This window comes from Fukomys damarensis, unplaced genomic scaffold (assembly GCF_012274545.1).
Source record: "Fukomys damarensis isolate Sample0158 unplaced genomic scaffold, DMR_v1.0_HiC HiC_scaffold_28, whole genome shotgun sequence".
Lineage (NCBI taxonomy): Eukaryota > Metazoa > Chordata > Mammalia > Rodentia > Bathyergidae > Fukomys > Fukomys damarensis.
In genome coordinates, this window is record NW_022900940.1 from 18,521,070 (window position 1) to 18,543,386 (window position 22,317).

The window sequence follows — 22,317 nt, forward strand, 5'->3', positions numbered from 1 at the left end:
GTTTTTGTCATTTCTGAAGATATGCAAGAGAAAAGGAAAAGTTCTGGTTCCTACAATCTCCTTGTGTGACAAGCATCCATGGCAATTTATCTTATGAAAAGCACCCTTGATTCCCCCCACCCCTTCGTATTTGGATGACTCTAGATCTTGAGGGAAAATTAGACCTCTTACACTTGGAGGGTTAATTGCCTGCTAACACTTTTTGGGCCTCATTTGTACAGAAAGAACACTTTTCTTGTTTGGTTCAAAGTCTCTGTTCCAGTAACCTGCTTGGGTGTAACAAATCACTCTAAAACTTAGTGACAATAAAACCCTACATATTTATTTTGCACATACATCTATAAGTGGGAGGGGCTCAGTAGTTACAACTCGTCATCACTTTGTTATAGTGGGACCTCAGCTGCCGAAATACGTGGTCTCTGCACTGGATCTGTCTTCTATGGTGGGCCCAGTGTTCTTACATGGCATCTCAGGGTTCTAATAGTGAAGGTTCCAAGAGATCCAATCAGAAGCTGCAAGTTTTTTTTTTACCTTGTCTCTGATATCATGTATATAATTTTTGCTATATTCCATCAACCTCATAAATAAGTCCTCATTCAATCCTGGGAGCGGGGTATACAAAGGCAATGGCATCAGGAATTAGGCATCACTGGGGGACCACCTTGGAGGCTGGATACCACATCCTCCTGCCATTCAACTTGAAAAGGAAAACTAATTTTTAAGAATGCAAATTGGACATTATTTGCCAAAAAGCCTCGATCACCACAAAGAAGAGATCAGAACACATGTTCTCTCGGCTCCTTCTAGCCACTGTGTTGTCTTTATTAAATGGAAAAATTGAATTAGAGGCAAAGAGTGTTGGTATTCAGCATACAATTTTATAGAAAGGCAGTCATGTTATCTACTCAAGATGTCAAAGAATCTATCTTCACTCTGTGCACCTGGTTTTGTGTGTTGTACCAGAGAGGGAGGAAATCCTGGATATTGGCTTTAAAATGATAGTAAGGCATCCAAACTACTATGAAACCAGCAGCCACCCTATCTTAGCTAACTTCATGCTGAGCAGTAACAAAAGAAATAAATGGAGACTAATGATGCTTTGGTTTGGGAAACAATGTTTACATGCACAGGATGCGTCCATTTAAGTCTTTTAAAAACCAATTGTTCTAATGATTTTATTGCTTTGTAACAAAATAAATCAAACTGACATTGATTTCAAGGTCACTGAGAATTGAAGTTTAAACAGAGTCATGACTACTAGGATGCAAGTTTGAATCTAGGAGGAGGCTTGCGGAGGAAGGCATCACAGTATGTTGTATTCTTGTAAACATTAGTACAAAAACAGAGTGATAGATTCCCCTAGATGATGTTAAATAGGCCCCACGTTCCCTACTTTCATAGGGATGAAGCATTAAGGATTCTTTTCCATTTTACATCTGCTAGGGTATAATGTACTTCCCTAAAGAAGAATGGATTCCGATTTCACTACACTTCTAAGATGCTGTTGTTGGTTACCTTCCGTGTTTCTGGCTCCCTACCACATGGGCTCAACCTAAAAAATACAGCCCTACAGGATAGCATGAGGGAGAGCGAGGCTCCCAACAGAGAAGATATAAAATGAGAACGGAGACTTTTTGCCACATTCTCTTTCCTAGCCCCACCTCCTTCAGGAAAAAGATTTTATATCAATAGATAGGGGCTCTGAGCCCCTCCTTACTCCTATTTCCCTTTCCTACTTATATCTATGTCCAGATCCTGCTCGGTTACCTTTATTGGTAACCAAAGAGGCAAGAATTGCTGTTTGCAGTTGTGGAGCAGGTCACAGCTTGGTGGTTTGAGCCAAGTCAACTGAGCCCTCACATTTAATCCACGTCACTGGGACTTATGTGGAGGACTGAAGAGAAATAAAGAACAATCAGTGGAGCACAAGGTAAGCCAGGCCTGCAGGTCAGCCCTGGACTGTTGAGCTAGGAAGGAGGCCTTCTTGATTTTCTGCAGAGACAATGCTTGGATTTGAAATGTGATGATGTTGATCGGCCATACCGGGGACAAATGTCTGGAACCAGAAGAACCCTTGGCTAGCTAGATCTGAACCTAGCACTAGGGCCACGCCACGACCAGGCGCACACTCCAGTGGGCTGACTCGCAGCACACAGACAGGAACAGAGTTGAATCCTGTGGGCAGCTGTGGTTGACGGCCTTGCTGCCACCACCAGGTGTGCACCAGCTCTGCCAACGACTCAGACTGTTCTGCACTTAAGGCAGCCTGAACACGTCGTGCGGCGGGCCCTCTGATTTGTGGCTGCTTCTCTCCCTCTCCCTGTTTCCTGCGGGTCCCGGTCAGTGTGGCAGCTTGTCTGGGGGGACACAGTGAGATGAGCAGACAGCGTCACAGCAGAGCTTGCCTACTGCACAAGGAGGAGGGACCCACATTCAGACATTTTCCAGGACATCGAGGGGGACAAGGCCTCTCTTCTTCCCACTGAGGACTCGGATAAAACCATCTTGTCCTTCTTCAGAAGTCACACAGATCTGAAAATCAACGAGGAAAAATCAAAAGATTTTAGTGTCAACAGGACAGCCAGAACCTGCAGCTTAAGTGGCTGCTCAGGGAGGTCACAGGAGAACCGAATTTGATAAAGGAGAGAAGCTTCAGGATGGGCAGCTGTGGCATTGTGAAAATGAGTTTTGATAAAAAAAAATGTGGAAAGTAGCATTTGAGATCAGGCCCAAGCATTGAATGTTTTTTGGGTTTTAGCTTTATGAATGAGGATTAATGAAATGGGGATTAATGATACCCCTCCCTGAGGAGTTACTGTAAGGACAAAAAACCTCACATGCAACATAAAATTTTCAACATACTACTTTAAAGAACCAAAATAATAGCTCTCATTCAGCAGGCTCCTATAACGGGCTTAGAATTTTTTATGTGACTGATATAATATCAGGAAGTCAAAAGGAACTATTCCTAGCCCCCAGCATAGAGAGGCTCACATCTGTCATATTCCAAAGTAAAGCACCTATGGTACAGCTGAAAAGCAGAAGGTGAAAAGCCATTTGGACACACTTGTCATGCACCATTTACATGCCAATTAAGTACATGTAAAGTAGAAGTTTTGGGGGGAAATGTTAGCGTGCTGTGAGTTTCTTATACTTGACCCGATTCCATAGGTGAAATAACGTCTTAGGTTGGGATTCCTAGAAGCAGTCTGCAAGTGACTTACTAAGAGAGTCCTTGAGAGAGGAGCAGGATGGAGTAGAATGAGGGCCCTAACAAGGATGTAAACATAGAGACAAACCCAGCCTGACCACGGAGCAGCTCTGGGCATGGGTTTCACTGCAATGTTGACTCACCGTGAAGCAAAGGGTGTGGGCATTGGCCCCAGACACTTATTAGTCACTGGCTGATTGCGAGTTGTTAGCAGCCGGTAAATACAGCAAGCTGGGAGATGGAGTGTGCCCACTTAGTGAAAGGCATGTGTGTAGGACCACCAACCTTTTCTAGATTGTGGGCCCTTGTTCCATCTTTAAATTTGGTAATGATGGACTAGGTGCTTCTCATACTTTGTTTTTCTGACTTTCCCTTGTGCTTCATTACTCCTCTGCTCCTTTTGGTTGCATCCAGTGCCTCAGCCAGATGCACTTGAGTGCATAGAAGAGTGGCAGTGATTAGACTGGTCCTACCTAGACAGTCTAGGATAACTCCCATCCCAAGGTTCACAATTGTAATCATATCTACAACGTCCTTTTTGAGTAAAATCTGGATTATTGCTGCTAACAAATTACCACAAACTTGGTGGCTTAAAACAACATAATTTATTATTTGATAGTCCTGGACTCACAAGTCCTAGAACCAAGGCATCAGTGGATTTGTATTCCTTCTGGAGGCTCTCAAAGAGAATGCAGGCTCCTAATTTTCTTGAACTTCTGGAGCCTGTGTACTCTGCTTGGCTCACAGCCCTCTCCTCCATCTCCAAGGCCAGCAGCAAAGCATCTTCTGATTTTTTCGCCCCTCACCACATCTCTTTTTTCATTCTGATTTTTCTGTTTTATAAGAATCTTTGAGATTAGGATGAGCTCACTCACATAATCAATGACACTCTCCTTGTCGCATGATCTTTAATTTAATCATATCTACTAGTTCCTTTTGCTGCAAAAGGTCAAATATTCAGTGTTTTAGAAATCAGGACAGCTTTGGGACACTGTTACTACTGTTACTCTATTTACCACAGGAGGACAGCATTAACAATATTGCAGGAAATAAGCACATAGTCCAAAAAGATAATATTCTTTGAGGCAGTAGGTTGAAGGAAGACTTGTCCTAGATGTTGTAAGGAAATAATCTCTGGAGGTAGAGATGATGTAATGAGATACAAAGAAATATAGTGTAGAGGAAGAGAGGCTAAGAAGAAAAGATTGTCAGGAAATAGACTGCATTAAAACTTACTTTAGAGGCAATGAAAAACTGAATTGAAACTTTAGAAAATGAAAATGAAATGAGGACTATCTTGAAACATTCTCTTAGGAGGAGGAGGAGGGAGATAAAGAAGTAGAAAATGATAAAGATATAAAACTCTAAGGAAAATATGCTAAAATAAAGATGATACAGCCCCCATGAATTATTAAGCTCCTGGAGAAGTATGGTAAATGGTAAACAGGGAAAAAACTTTGGCTGCCTAAGATGGAGCAGGTGTAAATATTCTTAAAAGAGAAAACTTTTTTTTAGTAGTATAAGAAAATGGGCAAAGTACATTAGGAAATTGTACCAGTGCTTGATAGATATATGATAAAACTTCAAATTTTTTTCAGGAAATGCAGAATAACATCAACTATTATTCATCTATCAAAATGACAGATATCAAATATACTCACATTTAATTCTGGCAAGGATGCAGTGACCTGAATAATTTCTTAAATAGCTGGTGTGGGTGTAAACTTGGTGAAACCTTTGTGGAGGTAAAATGGTAGTATATATAATAGACTGTAAAAGCCTTTTAAAAAAAAATCTGTTTTCCTTTAAATTCTAAAGTACATCCTGAGGAAATAATCAGATTTAGTGAGAAGGATTTAAAGACACTCATTACACTTATCAATAATAGTTTGAAAAATAAAAGCTCTGAGCATCAAGCTAGCGGGGTTATTTAAGTATATCCTTGTACATTTAGACTAGGGCTTGGTAAACTACTTTTGTAAAGAATTGAATAATAAATATTTTCAGCTTTTCAGGCCAAGGAGTTTCTGTTAGATTTACTCAATTCAGATGTTACAGAACACTGTGTTGCTAAATTCTGATAAATCTTTCATTAAAAACTTGGCCAGTGGACCACAGCTTGCTGCTCTTGATCTGCGTGCAGTTAAAAATTATCTTGGTGAACATGTAATGACTACTGTTAAAGAGTTGAAAAAAATAAATGGACTATAGTGTTAAATTATGAATTAAAGTAACAGTTTGGTATGAAATATGCCAGTTTTTATGCCAATAACAGTTTGATGGTTGAATTACGTGTGCTTGCTTTTTTTCAACCTTTATAAAATGTTGTTTTCTAAATTTTTCCATTATAAATACATTCTATTACCTAAAAATATTTTGTTTTTAAAAAAAGTTTTAGTATAACTCAAAAGACCAATGAAAATAGTTTTATAGGTATGATCAAAGTATGAATGAATTTAAAGAAATATTTTATTGTATTTAAAGTTATTTAATTAGGAAAGTTTTAAATTTTAACAAGTGAAGAGAATACCTCTGTGTCTGTGTAAACTCTGTGTTCATGACAAATGGATAACAATTCTATTTGGAAATGAGATCTCTATGAAAAAATAATATAATAATTATGAGACAGATTAACCCCAGAGGCAGAAATATGATTTAATAAAAGATATTTTATTTTCAGAATCAAATTTCTTTTATTTCCCTGCTAATGATCATTTGTCTCTTTTTATTTTTAGAATTATAAGTATCAGATGTCTATTTTCTGTTACTCACTTGGCAGTTTTAGGTAGGTGTGAGTGCTGCAGATGATTTCCCTGTTTGGGCTTTCTCTGAGGGATGGTGGTGGTAGGTGTCCGTGTACTGTGGTGAGGCTTCTACAGTGACCCCAGGGAACTCTCACAACCTCATCTAGAGGGAGTTGCTACTAAGCTGGCTTTACAGATGAGAATGTTGACATTCAGAGGTAATTTTGTCAAAATCACACAGGATGCAGTTCCATATTTGTGTGACACTGGAATCCGTGCTCTTCCTTCTACATTATGTTTCCCCTGTAAACAAGCATGTTTTCCAATCTCCCACCTAAATTAATTTAGGACACTAACGTGGAGGCGGATTTTGACATTTGTTTTTATAATAGCCATTTAAAATGTAGGGTGTTTTTTCAAGTGGCTGATGTATTTTAAAAGCTAGTTGCCACAGTAATGACAGACTGAAAATACAGAATTTCTATAAGGGTAGAGACCTCAGCACCTTTTGTTGATCTAATTGGAAGTGACCCCATCTAAATGGATAAAAATGCTTTTAGTTGGAAAAGAACAATTACTGAACTTAATGTGAGATGTTAGAAATGAAGGTCAGTTTTAAACTTTATCTTTGATTAGAACACCTGGGAGTTTGTACAAGAGATTGATTCTTGCTCTTACTACAGAAGTTCTGACTTAGTAGATCTGAGGTGGGATCTAGGAATCTGAATTTTCAACAAATCATTCTGATCCCCACGTGAGTTTGATTCAAGCGGTCCAGAGATCATTACTTAAGAAACACCATCCTGAGTAAATCATTGAGGATTTTGGCATTTTCCAAAAGATAAATGAAGACTTTTTTGGTTCCAAGTTATGCGGACATGTTACGCTGTATCTCAGACATGTGTAATTGAAGAGGATGAGTTGTTCCCCAGCAGACTGTCAGCTCAACCATGAAAATGCAGCATGCGGAGAATGCAGATGTGAGGCCCACTCCCAGAAAATGGTTTTGAGTCATATGCCAAGGAATTGGTAGGAACCACTGAGCAGATGTTCTGCTTCTGGAAACTGGTCAACTTGAGCAAATTTAAATTTACCTTCTGGTTTCGCCGATTTGTATTTTAATAACATAAAAACAATGCTTAATCTCAAATCAGGAAGTACAACATTATTCTGAAAGAAAAATCCAATGTGCTATCAAGACAATTTAATAACATTTGCCAACAAAGATGAACATACTTCACCATGATTTATTTTAATCAAAGACTTTACTAATTTTTGAAACTGGAAAGACATAGTTGGGTTAACTTGCAGAAGTGTGAAGGGTTGGCATGGAATTAAACTGGGAAGGATACCCATCTGCTTCATGGGGTGTGTCTGGCATTAGAGATGGGGTCTTAGTCTCATGATGGTGATTTCACTCAAAAGGGAGTCCTCATGAAGAAGAACATGTTTTCAAGGGGACCTTTGGTCCCAAAATGTTGCCTTTATGACATTTGCGTATGCTGTGAGCCATGCCGTGTAAATGGCTTTTTATTGTTCACTGGTATTACATATTGTTCAGGACACCTGGCTCAGGGGAAGGCATTGATTTGGAATTTGTAGACCTGTGTTTAAGTTCCACCCTGGCCACTTACCAGGTTCTTCCCACTCAGGAAGGCACATAACTCCAATGAACCTTTATTCTCCCTCAAAAAATAAAAACAATGAGTAACTAATGTACAAAATTCATCGGCATGTGTGTGACATCAAAGAAAATATTGTAGGTATATAAACTCTGCAAATATCTAATTTGTATGTAGAAGGTGATTAAATAATGACTAGTAAAGATGATATTTGTAACTATTATTATTGAGACTTGCTCTTTTCTTTTTCCATTTATCTCAAGCTAGAGAAACAAGATTCTCTTTCAAGTAGCAGACCCAAGACAAGTCATCACAATCCAAAGAGGAATACCCATAAGAGATCTGACATGGTTTTACAAGAGGCAGAGTGGTCTGTGTAATCTTCCAGGTACATGGAAATGGTGTTGCTCCCCAGATGTGCTATTGTCCAGCGGTCCCTCAGATGATTCTGCTCTTTCTAGGCAGATGATGCCTTCTGCTGTTACTTCACTGAGGAGTATGTAGAGAAATGGCATGCTGGGTTAACAGTAGTTCCATGAAGAACCACTTTGGGCAGAAAATTATTCCAGCATAGCCGTCCATGGCTTTTGGTCTCTTTAAATACAGAATCCCCCCAAAAAAGAAAAAAATAAATACAGAATCCACACATACAAATGTATACAAACGGGAAAAGAAAAATGTGTATAAATATTTTAATATTTATTATTAGTATTTGTATTGAGATTAATACAAGTTACCTTTGGTTTCTACAATTATAAGAAGTGCTGAAAGTGGTGGCCATCAGCTGAAAAAATGTACTGTTTTTCTTTTCCTGATGTGTGTATACATTTTTGTTTTTTGTACTGGTGATGGAACTCAGGACCTTGTACTTGCGAGGCAGGCAGCTAAATCCCTGGCCCTATAGTTTTACAAATGAACTCTGTATATCATGTCCAAAGCAGCCAGATTGAAGAAAGGTTGTATAATTTTATAAAATTCATTGTGTGCTGAAGTGGGTATACAATATAAGCAATTTTTATAAAAGGGGAAAATTCCAATTACAAGTAAAACTATAAAATTAGGGTGAAATCATAAAGCCCAGTGACCTAGTTTCTTAGGATATTAGAGATTTTAAAAACAAAGAGTCATTAGCTGGAATACATCTCTGTGGGTATTTGCACCAGAAGGAACCGCAATGATTGGATCTGCAGTGGAGGAACACGAGACGTGCCTGCTGGTGCGAGCATGCACACGAACGCCATGCGACACTGTGCAGCTTTAATTATTAGATTCGAAAGATAAGTCTGGATAGTTTTTCTTTCAAGTGTAGTTTGGGTAAATTTATACTGTGAAAGTAATTTAAATAGAAAAGAACAAAGTTTTTTTCCCCCAATTTGTACTAATTGTACTAATTTTAACCCCGTTCGTATCAATGTTTCACTCCACTTTACTGTCCTTCACTGTTTATAAAATCATCATTTAAGATGGTGATACAATATTTGAAGATCTCTCCTCTCTTGTAGGTCTCCCCTTACCTCCAAGTCAGGAGATCTGATTTGGCCACAAGTGTCAGGGGTTTATTACTGGCTAGTAAAGCTTCCTCCTTTCTTATGCCTCCCAGGAGGTCATCAGGCTATATCCTATGCAATTTTGCTGCCCTCCTTTCTGATCCTTTGTTCATCATAGGCTGCTGGTGTCACAGCATCCTGAGTCTCAGTCCAGCCTGTGGTGTTGACGGTGATGAGAGCAAGGGAGACAGGAAGCATAGTAAGGAGGCCTTTTAGGGTCAAATCTGGTACTCTATTTGGTTCATGCTGGCTGCTCCAAGAATAAAAACAGGGCTTTACACTGCATCTGCATCTCTCTCTCTCGCTCTCTCTCGCTCTCTCTCGCTCTCTCTCGCTCTCTCTTGTGTTCACCTTGGGAGAACAGTAAGTGGGACCTGGGTTCCAGCATTGGGTTTGTAAGATTATCATCATGCCACCAAAGCTGCTTTGGCATCTGACATTGTGCCCCAAAGGAAAGTATTATTGTTGACTTAATCAATCTCATTGTTGTGTGATTGTTACAAATTCTTACTATTATGAGCACTATTCTGATTACTGTCTTTTTGCAGAGAGATTTCTACCCCCTTGCATTAGATTACTTTCTTGGGTCCATTACAGAAAGTGGAATTAGTGTATTCATGAGGTTGAGCAATTTTGTGGCTCTTAATGTATGGCACCAAGTCATTATTCAAAATGAGTGGACTCATGTATCCTAGCATTCATGAAAAACCCAAATTGCATTGACTCCATTCCCCATCTTTGTTAAACTATATATGGTGAATAATACTCAAAATTATTGGTCTTATTTTGAATAACTTTTATTTATTTGAATATAAGTGAAGTGGGAATAACTTGTTTTTTAAAAAAAGGCTATTCATTTACATTATAATTTTAAAGATTCTTTTGAATAGCTATAAAGGAAAATTAAATCATTAGTTTTCAGTGTTGTTTATTAGTCATTTGGAGCCATAGGTGGGATATAAAATAGTTCACTAAGTAGGTTAAAATAGTTTTTAAAGACTATAAATCAGCTATATTCATAAAGTAATGACTGACTTTTGTGTATGTATGTGACTTAGAAATTACCTTTGAAGGCAATTCTAAAATAAGATACTTAAGATGTATTTGAGAAACTTTACCGAACAGAGATGCATTATAATTATTAATGCATTTTTCTTTTTTGTACTTTTTTAGTAAGGCAAGCCTCAGCACTTTCAATTAAGCATTCATTGCCTTGGAAAATATTCGAATTACTGTACCAAGAATGCAGAATGAGGGGCAAGCTTTTGGCTTCCAAAATTAGAAATTGAAACCCAGTGTGAGACTTTATTGGGAGAGAATAGAGTTTCTAATTTCCAATTGTACAAATCCTCTGCTAATATATCCTGCACAAAGTTGGAATTCCAAGCAGATTATTTTACCGTACAGTAAGAATACATAATTATAACATGAAGGAGTTCAGATAGCAAGGGATGGAAAAGAGCCCTCTGTTTGGTGGAAGAAGACAAAGAGAAGAAAAATAAGACAAAGATTTTAATAATGATTTTCCTGTTTCTTTGTGTCTATCAACAGTGCTGGCATGAGATAGGAAAGAGAAGCTTAAGGACATATAGAATCAGAGGGTTTAGGAAAAGTAACATCAGAAAGGATTCCAAATTCAGTGGCACTGGAGCAACATGCTATCAGACACCCCTAGATTAGATGTAGGAAAATGTCTGACACATGTCCCTGAGGTAATCCTTGCTTATCCATATTCTAAGTCTGATGCTATGATGTGATGTTGTGCTCTTCAGTGAACAGGTAGAGGTTTAGAGTCTGGAGAGAGAAACCTACAAGGGATTCTTGTGATTGAAAGCTAATATAACGAACCCTGGAATACAGCAGCAAGTGACACCAATGTGCTACCAAGAGACAACGGAGGCACATTGGTGGCACTAGTAGAGTCCAAACTAACTGCTCATCTCAGTGACTAGTGATCCTCTGAGAAAAGCTCAGGGTTTAGGTATTCTCACCCTGCCAACATAAAGCAATGCATATTTCCTCTTGTGAACAGACTCCAAGTGAGCTTCCTGACATTTGGGTTTGCATGTTCAGATTCCGATTACACTAATATGGTTTGGAATAAGAATATCTTTTCCCAAACTAAATACACTGTAACCTCACTTATCCCCATTGCTGAGCACTCTAATATTTGTTTTGGTCATACTTGGCATGTTTTTGTGTGCTGTACTCACCTGATTCTCCTTCAGCGTTATCTGTCCCTGCTCCTTACACCCAATGAAGGTTCTAACACATCTAAAAATCTTCTCATTTTGTTGTACTCTCTGGACAAAGTTGGCTGGAAAGAAGCCAATCCTGTCTTGAATTTTTCCCTGAAAGGAAATAGGAAGTATTCATTTGCAATTGTAGCACTTATTGTAATTACCAAATATAATTACCAGCCTTTTTTTTTTTTACTGAATAATCTTTATTTTTAAAGAAAGAGAAATACTTACTTTCCACCAGTCTTCATTGGAATCCTCTAGAAGAGTAATCATGTCTCCTGGCCTAAAATGTAAAATGAACGAATTGGGTGAAAAAGCAAAAAAAAAAAGAGGGGATGGAGTATATGATACTAATCTAGACAGCTAAGTTAGAAATATTACAGGCATCCAGACAGACCTAGGCCCTGCAAGAAGTCAATGCAGAATAAGAACACAGCACAACTGTTACTGGAGGTACATTTGTTGAAGGCTGGGTTTCCAGACAAAGACAACTGACTATATCTACGCACTTTCCCTAGGGATGGACGGCAGTGACTGGTGTTCTAAATAGGCATCAGCCTCTCACCTCCTGTGTGTTCTTCTAGATTCTTTCTTATATCCTTACATTTATACGTAGATATGTATATTTGGTTTTTCTTTAGTATTGACATGTAGAGTTTGTCATCGATATAGTCATTTGTATCTTCTCCTTGCCTTCTTGGAATGTAACACACTTTTGCTGACTTCCGCTTTCTGTGCCTGCCACCTTTTATGTTGGTATGATTTGGAATTTTATCATCGGCTTTTGTGCCTGTGTGTTTACATCACTTACCAAGAATTACGTGGATTCAGCTGAGGACTTTAGTGTTTTTGTTTTCGTTGGTGGTGCATTTTAGATTTGTTATTTGCTACTTGTTTCCTTTCCAACATCCAGGTGTGTGTGTGCATGCAGTTACTTTTTACTCCTCACTTACGTGAGGTTTTTTTGTTTTTTGTTTTGGTATGGGGATTGAACTCAGGACCTTGTGCTTGCGAGGCAGGTGGCAGAACCACTGAGCTAAATCCCTGGCACTTATCGGAGCTTTTACAATGTGAAAGCTCTAACTGTTCATCTTGGAAAAAGTCTCTATTATATCTTTTACTCATTTCTCTCATCCACTTCTCTCTTCTTCCTCCTTTTCAGGACTTCCGATTAGAATATCTTTCACCTTCTGAATTCATCCTCCACAGCTTTTGTCTTTCTGATACATTTTTCCATCTACTTTCTTTCTCTACTAAAATTTTCTCAAATTTGTTTTCATAATAATTTATCTTGTGTCTGAATTCATCTCTTCTATGAAAATATGATAATCTATGACAATCTCTTCTATCATAATAATGAGTTTAAGAAAAAGTCTAGTAAATTTTTAAGGAGAAAAATTTAATTTTCAAGGGTTTCAAGGTCTCAAGGGTTTTCTCAAAGTTTGTTCTCATTTATTTTCTGAAAGATTTTTGAAAGTTACTTTCTGTTATGGATATAATACTATAGATCTTTCTGATATTATCATGTTTTTTAAAAAATATTTCTTTCCTTTATTGAAATGTTTAGGATTAGTTGGTCTGTCCTTACTACTTCTCCTTCATCTCAAATAATTTTCTTTGACATCTGGTATTTCTCTGTTTTTCTCTTTATAGTAATGATTGAAAAACAGCCCGGTGCATGTGGCCAGCTGGGCAGGCTTCTCTGCCCCATCTGGTCTGCCTTGGCTTGGCTTTCTCTCCCATGTGCAAGGGCTTTGCTTAAAGGATCTCATTTTTGTATACTTGAAAATATAGTAGACAAGCAGTCTGGGGCTTCTACTACTCACTATCTCAGTGGTGAAACAAGAAGGGCTTCCTTAATCTGGGTGAGAGAAGTTAGTTTAAGCTTTTTTTCCTCCTAAGTAGAGCCACCCTTTCCTCTTTTCCTGCCATTTAGAATGTCAGGAAGTCAGTAATCTCAGCACAATTTATTCTTATTCTTTTTTAGTCATTTGTGCCCACATGAGCACCTCCTTAAGCATTGGTTCCCTTCTTAGACATTAGGCCTCAAGATTTATAAGACTCAGAGTGGATGCACTGTCACTTCCATTTTATTTTACTGGCCAGTGTAAGTCATAAGGTCAGCCTAGACACAAAGAAGTGGGTAAGGATCTCTACCTCTCTGTGAAAGGAACTGAATTCTCATCAAAGGGCATAAATATAGGGAGGAGAGAAGAATTCGGGCCATCAGTGCCATCAGTGAACTGCAGACATCCAATACTCTTCAATGAACTTGTTCAATGTCTTGCTGAATGGACTTTATTTATTTTTTTTAGCATTCTTTAGTTTCTGGTCATCTTCATTGCTTTCATGCTAATTGTATTTTCTGTGGCCTGCCAGGATATTCCAAAGATTTCTGGTTTTATCATGGAATTTTTTTTTTCTAATACTGCTATGGAAGTAGTCCTTAAAAAAGATATTTTTGGATATTCTAAGGAATTGAGGCAAGAGAAGAAATAGAGTCGTGTGCTCATTTTGCTATTCTGATTCAATCTCCTCTGCTGTCATTTTCAATTCTCAGTTAATAGCTATTTTCACTGGGGATTACAACATAACAGGGCTGTACCACCTGAAGCATTAAACACTGCTGGCATTTTGATATTTCAACAGTCACAGTTATGTGCTGATGCTATAGAAAGCGAGATGGATGAAAATCACTCTTTCTCAGGTAAGGGATTTAATTAAGCAGCAAGGATGAAAGTCAATGGAGAATAATCTTTTAAGCTGCAGCAGATTTTATTTAACCCAGTAACCTAAGAAACCATGTGTCAGTAACAAATACAATGACTCTGCTGATGGCTTGGTAGGAAACTGTAAGTAGGGCATAAAGCTGGAGACTGGGGGAGGTATTTTCCTGAAGTTGAAGGAAGATGCTGCCTGAATCTGACCTCTGTTTTTATAGTCTAGCTAGAGACTCACTCTTTAATGTTTTCAGCAGTGGACAGTCCTCAAATGTATGCCCCATGTTAATTATAATACATATTAGAATAATGTTCTCAGTGGAATAGAAGCTATAATTTTATGAGAAATACCAGACATAATGCTAACAGAGTGATAAGGATTCTGTTTTTTCCTATAAAAGAACCTATCAGGATCAGAAAATGGCTTGGTGAGTGAGGAGAGTTAAATTCATCCATTTGTTCTTTACTTTGTTTCTTGTTTATCCAGTTATTAAACACATATTTACAGAGTGCGGATTCTGAAAGAGCCATTTTACCAGGTACTGAGTAGACTTTGGTGAACAAAATCTTTGCTGGAACTAATATTCTAGAAAGACAATAAGCAAAAAGCAAAACATCTAATAACTATCTGATAATATTCTGCATATTAATAATCAATAAATATACAATTGCAAGTTGTCATAAGGACTATGAAAGAAATAAACAGGACGTAGCCATAAAGAATAAGAATGGATTCCTCAGAGAGATTAGTGAAATAGTTTAAGCATCTGACAGGGACAGTTAATGCCTTTTTCAGTGTAAAGAGGATCTTTCTCTAGAGTAGCACTTGAGTTCAAAATAGCAACTCTCTAACAGCTGAGCCAGCAACCCTGTGGCTCATGGAGTTTGTACCCCCTCTACTCATTCAGGCAACACCCAACAGTCAGCACTTTTTCCCTCAGGACCTGCATTCAGACCCAGAGTTCTTCTCCACATTGGGCTCCAACTGGTGCATATGGCATGCAAGATAAAGCCATTCTGTGATATAATTTTTGTTTCAATATGCTGACCCAATTTTAAGGGCTGGGATAGAGACCTGTCAGTTTCACTTCTTAAATCCAAACACCCAATCCCCTTTCTTCCCAGGGCTCAGCCACTCTGAACCCCTACGCATCCATTTTAACCACCTATTCTGGGTCCAGGTACCAAAAACTGCGGGACCTATGCTCTGGAGCTTGTGAATTTATTTAAATTAGCCAATATACAGGGAGCCCTAGCAGACTCCATGGATAGTCACATGTCAGCTGCCCCTGTAGCTCCAGTTTCCTGTTATCCTGACTTCCAGACACAAACAGCTGTGTGGCCCTTCCTAGCCCTCACCAGTATGGGTTTTCTTCTTAACTTAGTTCTTTTCTCCTATCACGGTATTGGGATACTGAGTTCTGCTATGTAAAGAATTAAATTAAGACATTGTGCCAATCAGTTCCACACTGAGAGCCTTGTCCAGGGTCCCAGAGGGAAGGAAGCCTGTGCTTATAATTCTCCTTACCCTGGTTATTCTCAAGATGGGCAGTGCATAACTGTCTACAGTTGCTTCACACTTCTGGGGCTGACAGGCCTACTTCCATGAAATAATTATTTATTCATCTTATTACACTTCAAATATTATTCAAATTATCCCATTCTAGCCTGTCTCTTTCTTTCAGGTGACCTTATGTTCTGATACATTTTGTATAGGTTTTCTATGATTAATTTCTAAATTCTGGGGACCGATGTGATGAGATCCCAAATAATTACAATATGTCCCTTTTGCTTAACTCAACCAGAGTATTAAAGTAAAAATGCTGCTTGCACTGTACAATGATGCAATTCCTAACAATAAAAAGACCAGTTTCTTATTTAGTGAAGATAGGTCAGAGCACCACAGCTGGCATTTTCCTTTTCTTTGCTCAGTAAAATTTGTCATAGGTCAAGAGGAAGATTTTTCAGGTTGGTTATACCACGATTGATGGAAAATCTTGAAATGGTGAAGTTGCTGTGGACAAGTAACAAGAATGGAAATAAACTAACTAAAAGTAGGAATAGAATTATGGCTTTCTGTTGAGGAGGACGGGGTTTATTTGTGAGTGTGTAAGTGCCTGTGTCTATGTGCATGTGACATTAATGGCTGCTACCTGGGTTTGTTCTCAGCAGTCCCTTTGCCGCTCTCATTCCTCATTTTTCCCCAGAGGTATTAGAGCTCATCTCTTCTACCACCAGTAAACCAGCTTCAGGGAATTGGCAGATGCAGCATGCCTGGAGCAAATGAATAAGACAAGCTGAGCCTGGCTAGCTACAAGGAACCTTCTGTAAAGTGTTATGCAGGCAGTTTGATGTTCCAAGGGTGGGAGGTCCTGGAAAGAGGAATTTGAGTTGATCTAAGGCCCCACTGCCCAGCCTCTTCACATTCCCCATGTAGGACACAGGTTCCTAGTGGGGTCCTGATACCTCCTAGGTGAAGTCACTGCTTCTGAGAAACACTTTCTCCACTGTCTGAGATGACCTAAGACCTCGGACTGGCCCTACTTTAGGAAATACATGATCAAGGTAGGATGATATGAAACCTTATTTTAGGAATGTTTTAGACAAACTGAATACTTATATTTTAGAATTCAAAGTTTGTTTTTACTCAAACCTCCATGTCTGTCCATTTAGCCAAAGGAGATTATAGGACAATACAGTTCATATTTTCTGAATATGACATACCATAATGCACTGGTGGTATTTCTGTAATCCTCAGTTTTCTTAACTTTAAGGTGAGGATAATAGCACCCCATCAATTTTTTGAAAGTTATGTGGTAATACTTGGAAAGCACATTTAGATTAGTTCACAATGGATGGTGTTCATTACTGTTGCTAAGACACAATTTCTGCACTCAGGATGTTGGTAATCTCAAAGGAGAAGGATGCATAGCTGACAACTTCCAGTGAGTTTCATTCCTGAATGAGACGCAAATACTAGACAGACAGAATCAAGTATACTAATTTCAAACAAAAGTCTCAAACACAAACACCTCTCTGAGTCTCAGCTATCTCCATTATATATGGTTGGTTATATATTATTATTATTATTATTATTATTGTTATTATTTTGTACTGGGGATCAAACTCAGGTCCCTGCGCTTGTACATTAGGCGGTGGAACCACTGAGCTAAATCCTTGGCCCTGGTTAGTTATACATTATGTGTAATAAATATATTATGAACTATATTTATTTTGTGAAGTTGCTATGTGGCTTAAACGAGAAATCATATGTGGAAATTTTTGTACTGTGAATGATACACAATAAAAATGCTAATTTCCTCCAGAATCTGTGCTTTTTTCACTCAAAAATCAGAAGATCTAGTGAGAATTTTTCATTTTTGTTTTTGTTTTTTGATTTGATACAGGATCTCACTGTGCTGCCCAAATTGACCTTGTACTTTAATCCTCTTGCCTTAGCTTCCTGAGTAGCTGGGATTACAGATATGTGCCATTGCACTGGCTGCTTTGCTTCTAAGTGAGTGTTCCATTAGATTTTTGGCAGAGATTGATTAATGAACATCTTTGACTTCAGTGACTTCAGACTCTGGCCTTTGAGCCACTCCACGTAGTGCCCACAAGGGTATATCGATGTATAAGGGCTGAATATAGTTTTCTACTGCCCATGATTATGACTGCAATGGTGACCTTGGTAAGGGGAAGAGGACAGCTACACAGTCTGGAGAATGTGCAATGTTGATTGAATGAAGTAGGCATGACCAGGTACATTTTCATTTGAGTAAGCATGTTCAGGGAGATTTCACTACTTACATGCAGAGTTTAAACCCATGATTAACTCCACTAAATCAAGTTGCCTCTTGTACTGTTGATGCCTCATCAAAACTCAGGAGAGCTGCCCATTTTACTCTGAAGCATTTTGAGCAATCTTTAATATTTTCTACCATTTCATATTCATTAGGCAAAGAGCCCCAAATCAACCTTACTGCAACATAATCACTCAATCAAAAGAAGTATTCTTGCAAATCCAAGCTAATGGGAGCAGAAAAAAGAATCAGCCAAATGCTTCCATTAATTTTAGATCTACTGCTTAATTTTTTACCAGATTGATTTCCCAATTTACATGATCCTGGCCTAGAATCTTTTACAATGAGGGCATATGAGGAAGTAATCAGGAAATACTGAACTCTGCAGTTTGTTTTTTTTTTTTTTGTTTGTTTTTTTTTTTTTTGTTTGTTTTTTTTTTTTTTGTTTGTTTTTTTTTTTTTTGTTTGTTTTTTTTTTTTTTGTTTGTTTTTTTTTTTTTTGTTTGTTTTTTTTTTTTTTGTTTGTTTTTTTTTTTTTTGTTTGTTTTTTTTTTTTTTGTTTGTTTTTTTTTTTTTTGTTTGTTTTTTTTTTTTTTGTTTGTTTTTTTTTTTTTTGTTTGTTTTTTTTTTTTTTGTTTGTTTTTTTTTTTTTTGTTTGTTTTTTTTTTTTTTGTTTGTTTTTTTTTTTTTTGTTTGTTTTTTTTTTTTTTGTTTGTTTTTTTTTTTTTTGTTTGTTTTTTTTTTTTTTGTTTGTTTTTTTTTTTTGCTTACTCCTGATATCCATAAGACTGCTTGAACTTTCTCAAGTGTGTAGACTATCACAAGCATTCTGCTAAAGGGCCATTTGGAAGGAATTTGGTAAATGTTCCTGAACTGTCATGGATCACGCTCTTCAGAACCTAATTGAAAGAGGCATTTGAGAGAGAGGGGTGCTGTTAAACACATTAGTGACATTCAGGAGGACCTGGGTTTCTTGACATAGTGCAGCATCAGAACATAATATACATCAGAGACTTTCCTCAAATAGCCTTAATTGCATTTTGATGTCCTGGTGACTGTGAAGATTATTTTTAAATCAAATTGGTGCATTAGAATTACATTTAGTTTTAATTAAGTTGATGTATTTGCCAAGCAGTAATGTACTTAGAGAAAGGAAACGAGACAACAAGGGAGTCTTCTTCTGTCTTACTCTTGAGGGCCCTTCCTTTCTTATTTTTATGGAGATTGATAAAACCTTTCAAGGTAAAGAAATCAGAATGGAAGTCACAGGCCAAAAACCAAATGTGGGTCTGTTCACAGAGCACTGACAGAGAATTAGGAAACCTTAGTTCTGGTTTTTGGTTTGCCACTGGCCCACTGTGTATTTTTGGATAAGTCATAGTTGTTCTAAATCCAGATCATTTAATCATACAGATTCCCATGTGAGACTTGACTCTCTAGATCTAGGTGGAACATAGGAATTTCTTTCAATAATATTCTCTAGGACATTCATATGATTTACGACAAGTGGCTTGCCACTTTAACCAGAGATTTCTCCTCTGTAGAATGCTATTTGCTTGGGTAACAGCACAGATTTTCTAAAAGAACTTGAGGTGATGTTAAGTAAAATGAGAAAGACTTTGAAGATGACTAAGTTAAATCCTATCTAGCATATCTTTTCAAATTATTTCCTCTATCTCAATGTCTTTGACTTATATCTCATGCAAATTATAGAGAACTGATCATAATGCATATTACTCTTGTCCACAGAAATACAAGTGAGTTGTGCCTGGTAAATTCTAATTAGTTATTACCCCATGAATATTGATGAGTTTTGTATCTATGTATAAATTCACATGTGTATTTCTTAATACTTACACATGTGTAGCATACTGAATTTTCCTTTGAACTGGACGATTCATCTTACTAGTTCTCTCGTTAATGAGTCAAATAAAAGTTGACATGTATTCATTTTATATTTATATGAAAGCCATACATTTAAATTAAAAAATCTCCTTTTAACAGGAATGACTTTTCATGTACCCACTTTAGAGATGATAAGCTTCCTGGTCCTACAGATCAGACCCAGCAATTCTAACATAGTTTTAAGTGGTCAGCATGGGATAGATTAACATATTACCAAAATCCATTGACTAAAATGGAATTGAGGAAGGGTGGACAATGGATACAAGTGTGCAGGTGGATAGGAGAAATAACTTCTAGAATTCTCTAACACAGTAGGGTAATCACTGAAAGCAATCAACACTGTAGTTCAAAATAGCTGGTAGAGATTTTGAATGCTCCCAACAGAAATAAAGCATGTTCAAGCTGACATGCAGTTATCCTGATATGAACATTACATATTATATACATTTGCTGAAGTAGCACATGCTACTCCACAAGTATGTAAAATTACGAGTAATTTAAAAGAAAAAATCCAACTCCTGATGAAAAATGTCAAGTCAACTTTTTCAGAGAGGAATCTTACCACAATCAACATAAGATGGAAAGCATAAGTAGAACAAAAAATATTGGTGTTAGGAGTCACCTTCCCTGGATTCCAATCCTGAACCTCCACTTTCAACCTGTGAAGTCTTGGTCTTATTTCTCCTACCTTATTTCCAAAAGATAAAGTACCACAAATTGTCCCAGTGGAAGATGAAATAAAAATAGCTGGGTTTATGAACCTAGCATTATGAAAATTTAAAACAGTCTCTTCAGAATTAAGACCAGAATGAATATGTTTATCTAAATGTACTCCTTTCCAGAAGAAGTTAAACTGTCATTATTTGCTGGGAATATGCTATTCTACATTGAAGGTCCCTAAAAATTCACCAAAAGACTTCTATACTTAATTGACACTTTCAGCAGAGTAGCTGGATACAAGGTCAACACTCTTGTATACAAATAACAGACTCACTGAGAGAGAAATTAGGGAAACAATTCTTTTCACAATAGTATCCAAAAAATGAAATATCTAGGAATCAATCTAACAAAAGAAGCAAAAGACATCTACACTGAAAACTAAAGCACTCTGAAAAAGGAGATCAAAGGGGATAATAAAAAATGGAAAGATATCCCCTGATCCTGGGTAGGAAGAATCAATATAGTGAAAATGGCCATACTACTAAAACTGCTATACAGATTCAATACAATGCCAAGTGAAATTCCAACACTATATTTCACGGAACTAGAAAAGATAATCCAAAAATTCATTTGTAGCCAGAAGAGACCTAGAATAGCAAAAGCCATCCTAGGCAACGGAGATATGGGAGCAGGTATAACAATTCCCAATTTGAAACTATACTACAAAGCCACTGTGATTAAAAACAGCATGGTACTGGAAAAGAAACAGACCTGAGGATCAGTGGAATAGATTGGAAAATAAAACAACTCCAGATGTACTCAGTTACCTCATCTTTGACAAAGGAGCTAATCATCCTCACTGGAGGAAAGATAGTCTCTTTAATAAATGGTGTTGGAAAAACTGAATTTCAACTTGCCAAGGATTAAAACTAGACCCCTGTCTTTCACCATGAACTAAACTAAAATCCAGGTGGATTAAATACCTAAATATTAAAAGAAAAACACTAAGCTTGCTGGAAGGTAAGTTAGGTAGAACTCTTGAAGAGATCAGCATAGGAAAAGACTTTATGAACAAATCCTCAGTAGCATGCAAACAAGCATAAAGAATCAATAACTGGGATATCATCTTATTAAAATCCTTCTTCCCTGCAAAAGATATCAACAAAACTAAAAGACAACCTACAATGTGGGAAAAATTTTTACCAGCTGCTCCTCAGACAAAGGACTATTATCCAGAATATATAAAGAACACAAAAAACTTAGCCCTCCAAATATAAATACCCAATTCAAAAATGGGCATCTGAAATGAACAGACATTTCTCAGACAAAAGCATCAAGTAAATATATGAAAAAATGTTCCACATCACTGATCATTTGAGAGATGCAGATGAAAACAACATTGGGATTTCACCTCACCCCACCAAGAATGGTTGCTATCAAGAAATCACACAATAACAAATGTTGGCAGGGTTGTGGGGAGAAAGAAACCTTTCTCCATTGTTGGTGGGAGTGCAGACTGGTACAATCACTATAGAAATCAATATGGAGATACCTCAAAGAACTAGGATTAGAGGCTCCATTTGACTCAGCTATCTCTCTGCTGGGTATCTTTCCAAAAGAATTAAAAGAATCATATCACAGTGATATATGCACACCCATGTTTATAGCAGCATAGTTTGTAATAGCTAAAATGTGATACAGCCCATTTGCCCATCTGTTGGAGACTGGATAAAGAAGGTGTGGTTTTTCTAGCTGTCTGCGATCACCCCGCGGCATGCGCGCGAGCTCCCGGCCTGCGCGACAACAGACCAGGAAGGCCCCAAAGACCCCAGAGGGGGTTTTTTTCAGCTGCCTGCCTGCCT

The 22,317-nt window shown here is 37.6% G+C and overlaps 1 protein-coding gene across 5 annotated transcripts in view; it reads right to left on the reverse strand.

Annotated features, from left to right (window-relative positions):
• Window positions 1–295: 295 nt before the first annotated feature.
• Stac (SH3 and cysteine rich domain) overlaps window positions 296–22,317 on the reverse strand; it is a 147,682-nt gene continuing 125,660 nt past the window's right edge. For all 5 annotated transcript variants that reach the window (XM_010629671.3, XM_010629670.3, XM_010629673.3 and 2 more), the window contains 3 exons: window positions 11,599–11,650; window positions 11,338–11,475; window positions 296–2,532 (listed from right to left, as the gene is read on the reverse strand). In XM_010629671.3, coding sequence (XP_010627973.1) covers window positions 2,434–2,532; window positions 11,338–11,475; window positions 11,599–11,650 — 289 coding nt within the window. In that variant the 3' untranslated portion in view covers window positions 296–2,433. The remainder of the gene's footprint in view (window positions 2,533–11,337; window positions 11,476–11,598; window positions 11,651–22,317) is intronic.